The 12001-nt window shown below is 38.6% G+C and overlaps 2 protein-coding genes across 2 annotated transcripts in view; both read right to left on the reverse strand.

The window, feature by feature from the left end:
• The window catches only part of LOC113134765 (RNA-binding Raly-like protein), a 52199-nt gene extending 48281 nt beyond the window's left edge, over window positions 1-3918 (reverse strand). The window contains exon 1 of the mRNA XM_026314273.1: window positions 3861-3918. The gene's annotated coding sequence lies outside the window, so the exon portion shown is untranslated. The remainder of the gene's footprint in view (window positions 1-3860) is intronic.
• Window positions 3919-6000: 2082 nt separating this feature from the next.
• On the reverse strand, window positions 6001-11472 carry and2 (actinodin2). The gene is made up of 5 exons (XM_026314145.1): window positions 11063-11472; window positions 9940-9981; window positions 8303-8460; window positions 6892-7791; window positions 6001-6685 (listed from the first exon to the last, which is right to left on the reverse strand). Exons 1-5 carry the CDS (start codon window positions 11133-11135, stop codon window positions 6290-6292), a joined length of 1569 nt encoding a protein of 522 aa, XP_026169930.1. The 5' UTR covers window positions 11136-11472; the 3' UTR covers window positions 6001-6289.
• Window positions 11473-12001: the final 529 nt, after the last annotated feature.

Below are 12001 nucleotides of genomic sequence, written 5' to 3' on the forward strand. Positions count from 1 at the left end.
ATAAAACTACCTTTCCTGAATCAATTGTGCTCACTTACAGCATGGTTAGTGATCAAGCTAGCTGGTTGGGATAGTCTGCGGAGGTAAAAACTGAAATCACTTACATTGGAGTCATTTTTGATTTAAGCATCAGTAGCAGCCTTATGAATGCTTCTGGACATCAGAGAGATACAAGGTGCACAGTTTTCGAGCCCATCTTGGCTCTGTAAAACATCTTTGTTTAGCTGGATTCTTCCAATTCTCTTTTTATGACTCTTCACTACTGTAACAACAAGCTAGCTATCTTATTGTGGCTGGATAGCATCCGCCTCACCCCAGATGGCTAGAATGTTAGTGGTTTACTTTGCAGCTAGAAAGTTGACAAATTTACATTAGTAAACAATGTTGGTAAATGTTATAATTAAAAATGAAAGAAGTACTTGTACTTTTCATGGGAGCTGTAGCTTTTTGTTCAGATGTAGACAGTCACTGAAAAATATGCGAAAAATGGTACAGTAGAGCGATTGTTTGAGTTTTACCTTCACTTCACTGAGAGCTCTTTTTCTAGTCCCTCAGACACGGCAAGCCAAATCCATAACTGCATAATAACTTTTAATTCATCTGATGAAACAACAAAATTACCTCTCCTTTATAAATCAAATACAAAAAAGGCTCTTACAGCCTTGGCAAGGGAAAGAAGCAGCCATTACTCCGCTACAAAGCTGCAGGCTTATTTATTCTGTGTAAAAATATAGATGGCTAACTTTATTAGAGGGGATGTTTATGCAGGAAAATAGATTTTGGGAACAGAAGAAGCATTGTTCAACAGCTGAGAATCTCTGTGGGGGTCCTCTCCATGTTTGAGGTCCTGCTGTGACCTACCACTGTCTCAAAATACAATGAATGTTGATAGGACAACAAGGTGGTATGAAAGGTGCAGCTGTATTGATTTACTTCCTTTTGTTCATTAACAACACTGCAGCAAAAGCCCACTATTACAGCCACATACAATTATAAATTAAAACAATCACATTAATATATCTACATAAATCATGATAACATTAATAAAGCAAACTAAGAATTCAATTTTTGGCTCATAAATTAAAACCAGTAAAAGGTAAAGAACCATCAAGTCACCTCTGCTTTAATCAGCCACAGCAGAAAACACATCTATATGCAAAAAGTTCATTAGATTACTTAATTCAAAAACACGCTGGGAGCTTATACAGTGGTGACCTTTCAAATGACTCGCTCTCTCTGCCTGTCACCCTCACTTTCTCACACAAATTTTAGTCTCCCACTCTGCTAATCATTTGCATTTTCCATCATCTCTCTGAAATAGCAAAATAATGCAGAGAGCATAGAGTGGTCCACAAAACATAATTATCATCGGTAGCACAAGTCCAGGGGTCCCTACAGATTGCTATACAAGCGCCTGTCAATTTATGGCTATAGTATACCTTTTCACTTTATTGCCTCACTCATATAAAAAGCAATACCGAGGACAAGGCAAAGAAAATGAAATCTCATTCTTCATATTGCTACTTTAGACTCAGTCAGCCCATTGGTTTTTACTCGACTCCAACCGCAGCCAGCTGGCAGCACAGCACACCAGCAAGCTCAGGGATCCATTTCTCTACTACTTCTGGTCAACTGGAAAGTGTATTTCCCAGTCAGTTATTAATAAATGTGTCCATTCGTGTTGTCAGTCTGCCTCTATATAAAGGATGGATTCAGGATATAAGTGGTTGTTTGGGCAGAACTGTGGTTGAGGGAAAATGGCGTACATGTTTATGACAAGAAAAACTGACCTACAACTCTGTTTTAGCCAAACCTGTCTCCAAAGGATGAAGCTAACCATGGACTCTATTGGTCTGTATAAATAATAGGTTGTGGAGCAAAGTGCAACAGAAACAGACTTTTACTCCTGACATACACAAATAATAAGACTTCAACGCAAAACTTTTTACATTTCTGCTTTTGTACACACTAAACAAATCAGATATAACATGTTGATTCAATTTTTGTTACCTTTGGTGAGAGCAACATATCCACTCTGTACTAAACTAAGCTAAGCTAAGCTAAGCTAAGCTAATCAGCTGCTGGATAAGGCTCTATATTTCATACTCATGAGAACTGTGTCGATTATTTCACTAACTCTCAAAAAGAAAGGAAATAAGTGTATTTCCCAAAACGTCAAACTATTTCTGGTAGTCCTGGTATATAAAGCACCTAATGACGCATCGCAGCACAGTGTATTAGCTGTCCTCTCAGTTTACAATCCAGCACGTCTCTCAGGTCCCAAGAGCTGAACTTGCTTTCAGTATGTATGCACTAAAGCTTATCTGAGACTTGCACCTATGTAGCAAGTAACACAAAGCTTAAGACATGTTAATTCAACTCAGCATTGTTTTTAAGGCTATTTATTTGTGTCTTGATTAGGTGTGAATTTTGCATTGGTTGTTTTTAGTGTGTTCCCATTCTCTTTTCTGTTGTATACTTTGCTTTTCAATATAAACTTGATCTATCTATCTGTCTATCTATGTATGTTTCACAATTGTAAAGAAGAGCAGAAGGGAAACGTTTTTCACGGCACATGAATTCATCAGTTATTTAGCAATTAATACAAAACAGGCAGCCGTGATAAACCAGTAGACTAAATGTGTTCCGCTGTGACGGGCAGAAAGGAGCTTATCTTAATATCATAATGTTTAAAATCCACAGCAATTATTCTTCACAGAGGCGTGAAATTGATTCCAAACATTTTCTTTTTCTCCTGCTCACACTGTTTGATCTCTGTTCCCCTGAGACGACCTTAGATGAAATTCAATTTTGAATAACGACACTTCATGCAGTTTTTACATATCTCACCTGAAGATATCAAACTTTCATCTCTGATAAATTGTACTGTAAAGTTTGGTTAAAAAATATTTTGCTTGTATCAGATGCGGTAGTCTAATTGAAGCAATCAACACCAGATAGATTGCTTAATTAAGACAGAGCTCTTCATCAACTCTGAATATTTTCTATATTTTACTCGCTAAAATGTTCTATATCTTATCAAATCTTCTATTAGCTTTATTAGCTCTATTAACTCAGAGGACAAAGGTTGTTAAAACAGCTATGAAAATCGGAGCGTGATGGAGATGTCATTTCAGACAGATGCAACAGCAGGTAAATGCAAATGATGGATCAGCACTAACAACTTCCCAGCACCACCTGCTGGAAGCTCCATGTAAACACTAATCTTTATATAAATTTACCTTAGCTACCATGCAAAGGTTAAAGACATTGTCAACATAAAAACGTCTTGGATTAATTAAAATGTGAGAGTGATTCATAGGTTTTCTTTAAAAACTGAATTCGTAATGAAATTATCTCACTAAAATAGCAGAATATATTCTATTTGCTTAAAGATTAGTACAAAATCAGATTCAAACACATCATAAAATTACTGTAAATTAGGGAGATGAGTACCTGCAAGAAATAATTTAGGCAACATACTTTTCAATTCATGAAACGCATCTGACAATCCTGGCTGAACTTAAAATTTATCTCAGCAGACAGTTTTACGTGTTTTCTGAAAAACTGTTCTCAAAACATTGCAAGGAATTAGCATATCATATCAATGTACACCCTGCAGTACAGCACTTCGTATAAGTAAATCGCTTTATCAATGCATCAAACCTCCTGGGGTTCAACAAGCGCGAACAATTCATGAAGATTTTCATATTTTCGTATTGACTAAATATACATTTCCTTTCAGGAACATATTCATGTAATACCTCTTTGGAAAGCTTAGAGACTCTTCTTTAACATAATACTTTGCGTTTTCTGATACAATTTACGGCACAGACATGATGAAAGATGTTTACACTTACCAGCTAGCTTGCGCCTATCTTGACTCTAAGTAGTAAAACATGGTTTGTGGGTGAAAAACAATCATCCATGGACAACTGGGGCCTCAATTAGAAAAACAAAAGTCCACTGATTAATCCAGCTCACACACGTCGAAGCTAAAGGAAAAACACAGCTAATTTAAGTATGAAATCCCATAGTTTCTACCTGTTTTCTGCGCTGTATAAGCTAACCATAACAAACGCGAATCGTGAGATTGACAAATCAACTGACCAATGGAGTTTACTATTACAGACATTGGTACACGCCCACAAGAGCAAAAGACACCAATCAGTGTTTACTTCTGGTCAGATTTTGGAGACATGCGCCGTGGCCACCTACTGGTGACGCTCAGTATTGCACACTGGGTCAAGACTGTCAACCTGGACCAAAACACAAATTTTAAAGACATTGGGCAGATCATATAATGACTGTCTTACTGTATTTGAAGTATGAAGTTAAAAAGACACAAAAACCACATGGCTCTATCTTTTTTTTTATTATAAAACTTCACCAAAGTAGCTAGCTAGAAAATACAAAATGTACATTAGAACTATTGTTTTTTCAGTGTTATCTTTTATTACATTTTCTCTGAGTTGGAAGATGAGCACAGTGCCTAACAAAATATAAACTAGCTCACTGCTGTTAAAAGAAATAGGAAATTTAGTGTTTTGAAACTTTTTATATCACAGCAACGGGGAAAAATTTAGGTTGCAATTGCAATACTATCTGCCTCATGTGTCTAATTTCTACACAAGCTTTTGGCAAATGAAAAGTTCTGAGTTTATCAGCACATCAGGTAAAATACAGTGAAGCGCAGTTAACAATCCTAACTTTGTTGTTTCAGGCATCTTTAATTCCAGTACAGCAGGAGAGCTCGGCACAAGTCCAAACTCTACAGGCCAGTAGCTACAATTAGGAACATACTTCCAGGGGGCTTTTTTGAGTGCATCTTGTGTTCAGGTAGTCATTACTGGTCTGGCTGTGTGTTATGTGCCTCTAAAACTGTCAACAGCTGCAGCAGCAGTAGTAGTGCTCATCTCCTTGAGGCGACTGCTGTGCTCTGGAGCTGCCGAAAGTTGGTTATTGAAAAGCAGACTCCAGTCCTTGTAGCCTGCAGCTGCAGTTCATTTCTGAAATATAACATTTCAGCTTTTGAGGAGAAAATAGCAGAGTTTGTCATTTAATATTTCTTAAATAAATATTTAATACAGATACGGTACATTGTAAAAATAAATTCGTTCATCAACCAAACTTCATTTGTGGTTCGATTTCTTTTGTTTTCAGTCTTGAATGTACTCAAGGACTCATATAGTGCTGCATATACAATCAGTTTCTTTAGTATTATGCATGAGTATGTGTGTGTGACAGAACATTGTTCTGAACAAATGACTCACAGGCATATTGCAGGTACTCACCTCCAATTTAGAGACAAAAATATGGATAGTAATTTAGTTTTAGCCATTTTAGTTTTTAGTTATGGTAATCAGTTAACTGTAATTCTCAAAGAATGGATACAGTTCAATATATTCAAGACAAATACTGTAAAGTGTTCTTTGCTGTATCTGGAAATAAAACCTGATTCTGATATTGTACTCACAACAATAACCGGATATTAGAGTTTTGTAATTTGACCCTGTAGGTTAACCTTTTTAACTAAATTAATGTAGGCAACCATAAAATCCCTAGTTGAAATGCATTGGGCTGTCTTCATAACAGTGGAGCGCAACATGCCAGCTGGCACTAAGGCACAACCACTGCACAGGCTTCAGGTTAGCTGCAACAGCTGGCGACTAATGTGCTGAAATGATGTGACCATTCACAGAGTAGGCTCCCTGCAACATGGCTAAACATTATATGTAGTAGTGTTTACTGCCATTATCCTGAGCTTTTATACTTTTCTATCTTTGGTTTACTAAGCAGAAGGGCTTGTTACCTGGGTAAGTGAATAGTTTATTCTCTAAAAAGAAAATAAAAGACATTCCAAATCATTTTTATTTAGAACTTCATAGAAAATTAAGCAGACGACCTATTATGAGGTTTTTACTGAAAACCTTGGAAAACAACATTAAATACAGGATAAAAAGAATGTACAACAGAAGGAAATTCTTGCCCACTGACACAAATTCAAACTACTCTTACTCTATCACACATCTATACATATGACTCTTCGCTACAAACATACATACTTTAAGTATTAATTCCACATTTCACCTAATGTTCTATGGCCTTTATAAAAATAAACCAACATTATGAAACTGTTAAAAAGCTGCTATAATTTTTTTAATTGATTGGACTATTTGAATTGGTGAATGGAGTGGTGTTGTGATCCATAATGGATAGAGACTGTAGCATGAGCACTATTTCTGCCAGTTAGATTGTCAAACAGTTGGTGTCATTTATTTCTGAAATTTTACTTGTGCTGGCTCATGACGCCCCTGAGGAAGTCTTCAAAGCGTGGGACTGCAGACTGTGGGACACTGTCTTCTTTTGCTGGCTCATCAGCAGCTTTCTCCTCGGCAGTGACAGGCTCAGCACGACGCAGGCGGCAGTTGTAGTCGTACTCTGGGTCACAGTTGGGGTCAGGCAAGATAATGCCGGCCTGGCCAGGCTTCAGGGCCTTAGTGCTGGGCGGTGAAGAAAACTTGCCACAGTTGGGGTCGAATGGATGGCAGAAGGGCTTGGCTGGAGCCTTGATGTTGGCTTTGGCCTCTGGGTCAGACTCCACTGGGGTGCAGTCTTTGTCATAGTGCACATAGCAGTCATAGCCCTCCTTGGTCTTGCCACGGACACCGAGCTTGTAGCGGACCTGGTTGATTGATTGATTTGTGTTTTGGTTCAAAACAGATGGCAGAGCAGATTGAAAATAGCAAGTGAAAACATTATGCAATACCTATTTAATTTTGCATCATTTGACAAAATAAATGAAAAGGAAGAAACAATTAATTCAATAAGCAAGGTTACACTAGATTAGTCAAAACACTGAGCAATTCAATCCTAGTAGAAAATTCAGACCTGGTGCTCGGGGATCTTTGGAGGGGGCTTGCGAAGGGCAGCAGCAGCTGCCAGTATACAGTATGGGTCGTAGCGAGGGTCGCAGGACATAGGGGCAGGAGGGGCAGGTTCATCCTTGGGGGCATACTCCAGGACGGGTTTGGTGAGGCCGGACAGCTTGGTGGCAGTCAGAGGGTTGCAGCCAGCATCAAACAGGGGGTTGCATTGTTGCTCTTTCAGGGTCTCCTCAGCAGTGAGGGGAGCAGGAGGAGCAACATTGCTCACACACAGAGGATCGACTGCTGGGTCACAGCTGGGGTAGAGTAGGTGGTAGAATCCAGTGGGTGCCTTCTGGACCAGGAGTGGCATGCAGTAGGGGTCTCTAGGGTCACATCTGAGCACAGAATAGGATGGGGCTGGGCCAAGGGCTGGGCGGTAGCCATAAGCTGCTCTCAGGTGGTACTGAAGACACTCCACATCTTCAGGGTTGCAGATCCGCAGTAGTTCAGCCCTCTGCTCGGCGCTCAGGAAGGGCTCCAGGACAGGGGCATAGGAGTAGAAGCCAGTTGGGCTCTTCAGCGGCCTGGGCAGTAGGGGAGTGAAGATAGGAACTGACACCTGGGCTGGAGCTGGAGCAGGCTCAGGTTCTGGAGCTGCAGTCTTGGGGAGAAGAGGAAAGAGGCAATAGGGGTCAACGTAGGGGTTGCATAGTGCAACGGCACCAGACTTGATGGGGGCGGGCATGACCACTGCAGCCTTTGGCTTGCTGGTGGACTCTGCGATGCACTCTGGATTATCTGAGTCAGCACAGTTCTTGTAGATTTCACTGAGGTATTTCAGGTAGTGGTTGAAGTTGGGGTTCTCCTCTGACCTGTGCTTGTTCTGCAAATAGGCCAAGTACAGACGATCCAGATCCTCAACCTGAACAACAGGGTGACAAAGAAATGAAAAAATCTGCCGTCATCCAAAATGATTTTCATGTCAGAGAGATTAAAACTAGACTAAAGGAATTCAAAGGAAGCAAGAGATAGATAACAAGTTTCTCTGTGGAACAGATCATGTGCTTTTTCAGCTCACTGTCTTGTTACTCACACCATACAGCCTGACCCTCAAACCACAGAGCTCTCACTGGTACTAAGAATGCATGTTGGGCTGAACTGAAAAGTATATTAACAGAATAATAGCATATTACCACTTTTATATGATCATAAAGAAACAATTGCTAGAAAAAATAAGAAATCTATTAAATCTACATTAAAAGCTGTTTTTTTCCATAATAAAATGTTGATTGTATCTATGTTAAAAAAACATAAAAATAACTCTCAGTAAATGCTAACCAATGACGCAAATTGTTGCCCCAGTTTGAAAAGAAGTGTTTCATAATAATGACTGAGAGAAAGTGAATAATTTATGTGAAACAAACTGCACTCACTCCCTCCTGGTTATGGCTCTCCATGAAGTACTTGTACCATCCCCAGAAGTCCGGCACACGTGTTAACTGGGGCACAGCCAAGACCAGGGCGTTCCTTCTGTTACGTGCCTTCAGGTCAGCAAGGGCCTCGGCTTTTACATCATCAGACACTGCAGCCTCTGACCAGAAGAAAAAGACACCCAACTGAATTATGTGTGCTGATGCCAGAATACATGCTGAATGTAGTAAGACTGATAGTACAGATGATGTGTGAAAGACATGTGCTGTAATGTCCTACCTTGTCTTAGTTGTGTTCCATCATATGATAACAGAATTTCATTTTATATGGAAATTGTTAGGCCTCGTTATTTTTGATTATGTTATTTTATGTTTTGTGTAATAGACTCTCTAACTGTGAAACACTGCTGCATTTTAAGACATTCACATGGACATCCATGCAACATCCAAGAATGAGTAAATATTTATGAAGTTATCAATGAAATAGTGAGATCTTGTGGGAAGTATGCTTGTTATATATTATTATGTGCATATTTCCTGGTGTTAGTTGGGACTAATACTACTCTCATATCTGTAACCAGGAGCTGACTAGTTTAGCATAGGATAACTACTAGAAACAGAAGGAAGAGCTACCCTGGCACTCTGCAAAGGTAAAACAAATCTGCCAACCAGCACCTGTATAAACATCATTAAAGCTTTTTATATATATAGCTTCATATTTACCATGCAGACAGGGTGGTATCATTCACTGAAAATATAATAAGCATATTTCCCAAAATTCTGAACCGTTCCTTTAGGATTTAAAAGACACATGGGTTTAGACTATTAGTATTGTTTTGTATGTATATCTCAAAATGGATTTCTAACGGTATGAATTTTATTTGTGAGTAAGATGTACTGGATGTTCTTTGGCTTTTGAATTAAACAGATGGACTAAATTTCATTTGTTGCTTTTCTCATTTTATCTCCCCAAATCCAATTTAAAGTCACCAACAATATCAGAAACTACAGCCTCAAAAATACAAAACTGCCAACAGAATTTTACCTTATTAATATTACTTTATTTGCAAAGGTATTTGATTCAGGGTTATTGGACTGGATTAGAGTTTCCACTAATAAATACTATAATAATATATAATATATATATATATAATTTGAAATTGATTAATCAGTATAGTAAAGTATTTATTGATAAGTACATATCAGGAAAGGACATAAGGTATATAAATAGTTAAATAGCTCAACATAAATTCTGAAACTTGAGTTAAGTGTCATTTAGACTAATGTCACAAATTCCAGGGGAAAAACAGGAAACTGTGTTCACATTTGATAAAACACTAAATGTTTCATGCTTTCCTGTTAAATATTACCAAACAATTACCAATTACCAAAAATGTTTGTTCATTAATGTATTGCCAATTTTCTGTCAACTAATTGTTTCAGCTCTATAAAATGAATGTCAGCATATTCTGTCCATGTTACTGTGAACACCATCTGTAAGCATGATAATCCTATTGTGTTTATAGGATGAATTGAAAGAAGTTGCAGTGAGCAAATTTACAGCAATAAATCTTAATTAAAATGTAATTGAATTGACTGAAAAGTCAACATGCCCTAGATGCCACGTCAATGGTCCTCACCTTCCTCCTTGTGCTGCGTGACTGGAACAGCCCCCAGAAACTCTGTAAAACACCAGCAGCAGACGCATTAGCAGCAGCAGTGATACAAGCAGAACAGGACCAGATGTTGAGCTTTCCCTGAACATCAGGGAAAACGCTGACTTGCTAATAAGCCCCTGGGTGAAAGGTGAAACATGATAGGTGCTGGGGCTCTGGCAACCCCACACATTCAGCATCCTGCTGATTAAACACCCCCTTTCTCCCCCTCCTCCTCCATATATGCTCAGTTAGACTTAGAAAACCAGACCAGTGGAGTTTGTGCAACTACTTGGGGCCTCCTTAATGTTAATCTGTAAAACTACAAAAGAGTGAGCCCTCACACAAGCCAATTATAATCCACTATAAAGGTAGAAGGTGGGAGTGGTGGAGACATGTCTGTGTACATCCCTGTTTCCACATGTGGAGTGTCTTCTGCTCCGCCAGCATCTCCTTTGGATGTTTATGACTATGAGAAAACAGCTAAGTCAGATGATTATGGTTGAAACTTTCAGTCCCTCTCATTTATTAATGTGGAAAATCTCCCAAAGGAGCAAAGATAAAGGTCTTTTTATGACTCTATAAAGATTTTGTAGTACTTATAGGCTGCCTTGCCATCAACATGACATGCTATTTTATTGCTAGGCAGATAAGGATAATGGTGTCTTAATAACTCTGCGCCATAGATTAATGTTCAAGCGCCCAGGGCTGTAACCAGGATTTTAAAAATACAGAGGTCATTAAAACATTTTCCCCTGATGTAACTCTATATATCCCAATACATTTTAGTCCAAAAGCAAACTAAGATGATTTACTTAAGTTAAATTAAGTATACTGTAATATTAGAAACAGAGTAGAAAGTCACATTATATAAAAGCACTCATATTGAACATAAATACAGGATGATGCTTGAGTAAATGTAATTAATTTTCACAACTACCAAACATACAAATTTAACAAAAATGTTCTATAAGGCCCCAAAATGACTGAAAGGTTTAGAAAGAAAATAAATTGCCCTTACTCTGAACAATCCTTTATAACCATCTCCACACTGCCAGAAATATAGTGAGGATTAGATAAAGCCATTTACATCAGTTAAAACTCTCACCTGGTAATAAAACAATCACTAACAGGAGTCCTGAGTGGATCAGGGAGAGCGATGGTCGTCCAACACGGGCCATTTTCTGTGATTCATGAAGCAAAAAACAGACACTATAACACAATATTATGTTTTAATGATAAAAACAGCATTTGCAGGTTGAATGTCTGGCATTTTACTATAAGATTATGATGCAATTAGACCTGGGTTGATCCCTGCCTCTTGTTGGTTTTATAGAGAACTGTTGTCATATGAAACACCATCAGAAGACAATGCACTTGGAACAAAGAGATCGTGTTTTTGTGAACTGTCTTATATCAAGACAACAGAGAGGATTGAGGACAGGCTGTAATAGAGCGTTTCATGGATTACTGAAGAAAAAGGGTTTAGTTTGCATTATCAGAATACCAAACAAAGCAACTGAGCTGAACAATTAAACAGACAAATGCTTCAAATGTTCTTCTCTATCACTGCATGGATGGATGTTGAATTACAGCTGCTGTGCTAAAAAAAGATTGTCTTCTATAGATTTGTTCTGGCTTAAAAAGCTTTCTTACTTTTTTTGTCCAAAAGTTAAAGTTGCAGAGGTTGTTGTGGCCCTGTTAAATGAAAAATATATCAACTTTAGAACAAGTAGCATTCACACCAGTCCTTACCTGCAAGGGTGTTGAAGCTGTGGCCTCCTGTAATCACCTCTGGATCCAGCAGCTTTCTGGATCAAGCTTCTTGAAGGGGCTGCACTATTGTCTAAAGTCTCTAAACCCTCTACCTTTCAGCTCCCCTCTACGGGATGGACAGATGGGGAAACATTTTTAAGGAGGCCCCTTGATCATTAAAAACAAAAAGGTATGTCATACAGCTCTGGCATGCTGTTAGGCACTCCAGGATTGGTTACTGCACTGAAGCCCATCCAACCTATAGGGTCCTGTAATTAGGAGAGGCAAGCGG

This window comes from Mastacembelus armatus, chromosome 17 (genome assembly GCF_900324485.2).
Source record: "Mastacembelus armatus chromosome 17, fMasArm1.2, whole genome shotgun sequence".
Lineage (NCBI taxonomy): Eukaryota > Metazoa > Chordata > Actinopteri > Synbranchiformes > Mastacembelidae > Mastacembelus > Mastacembelus armatus.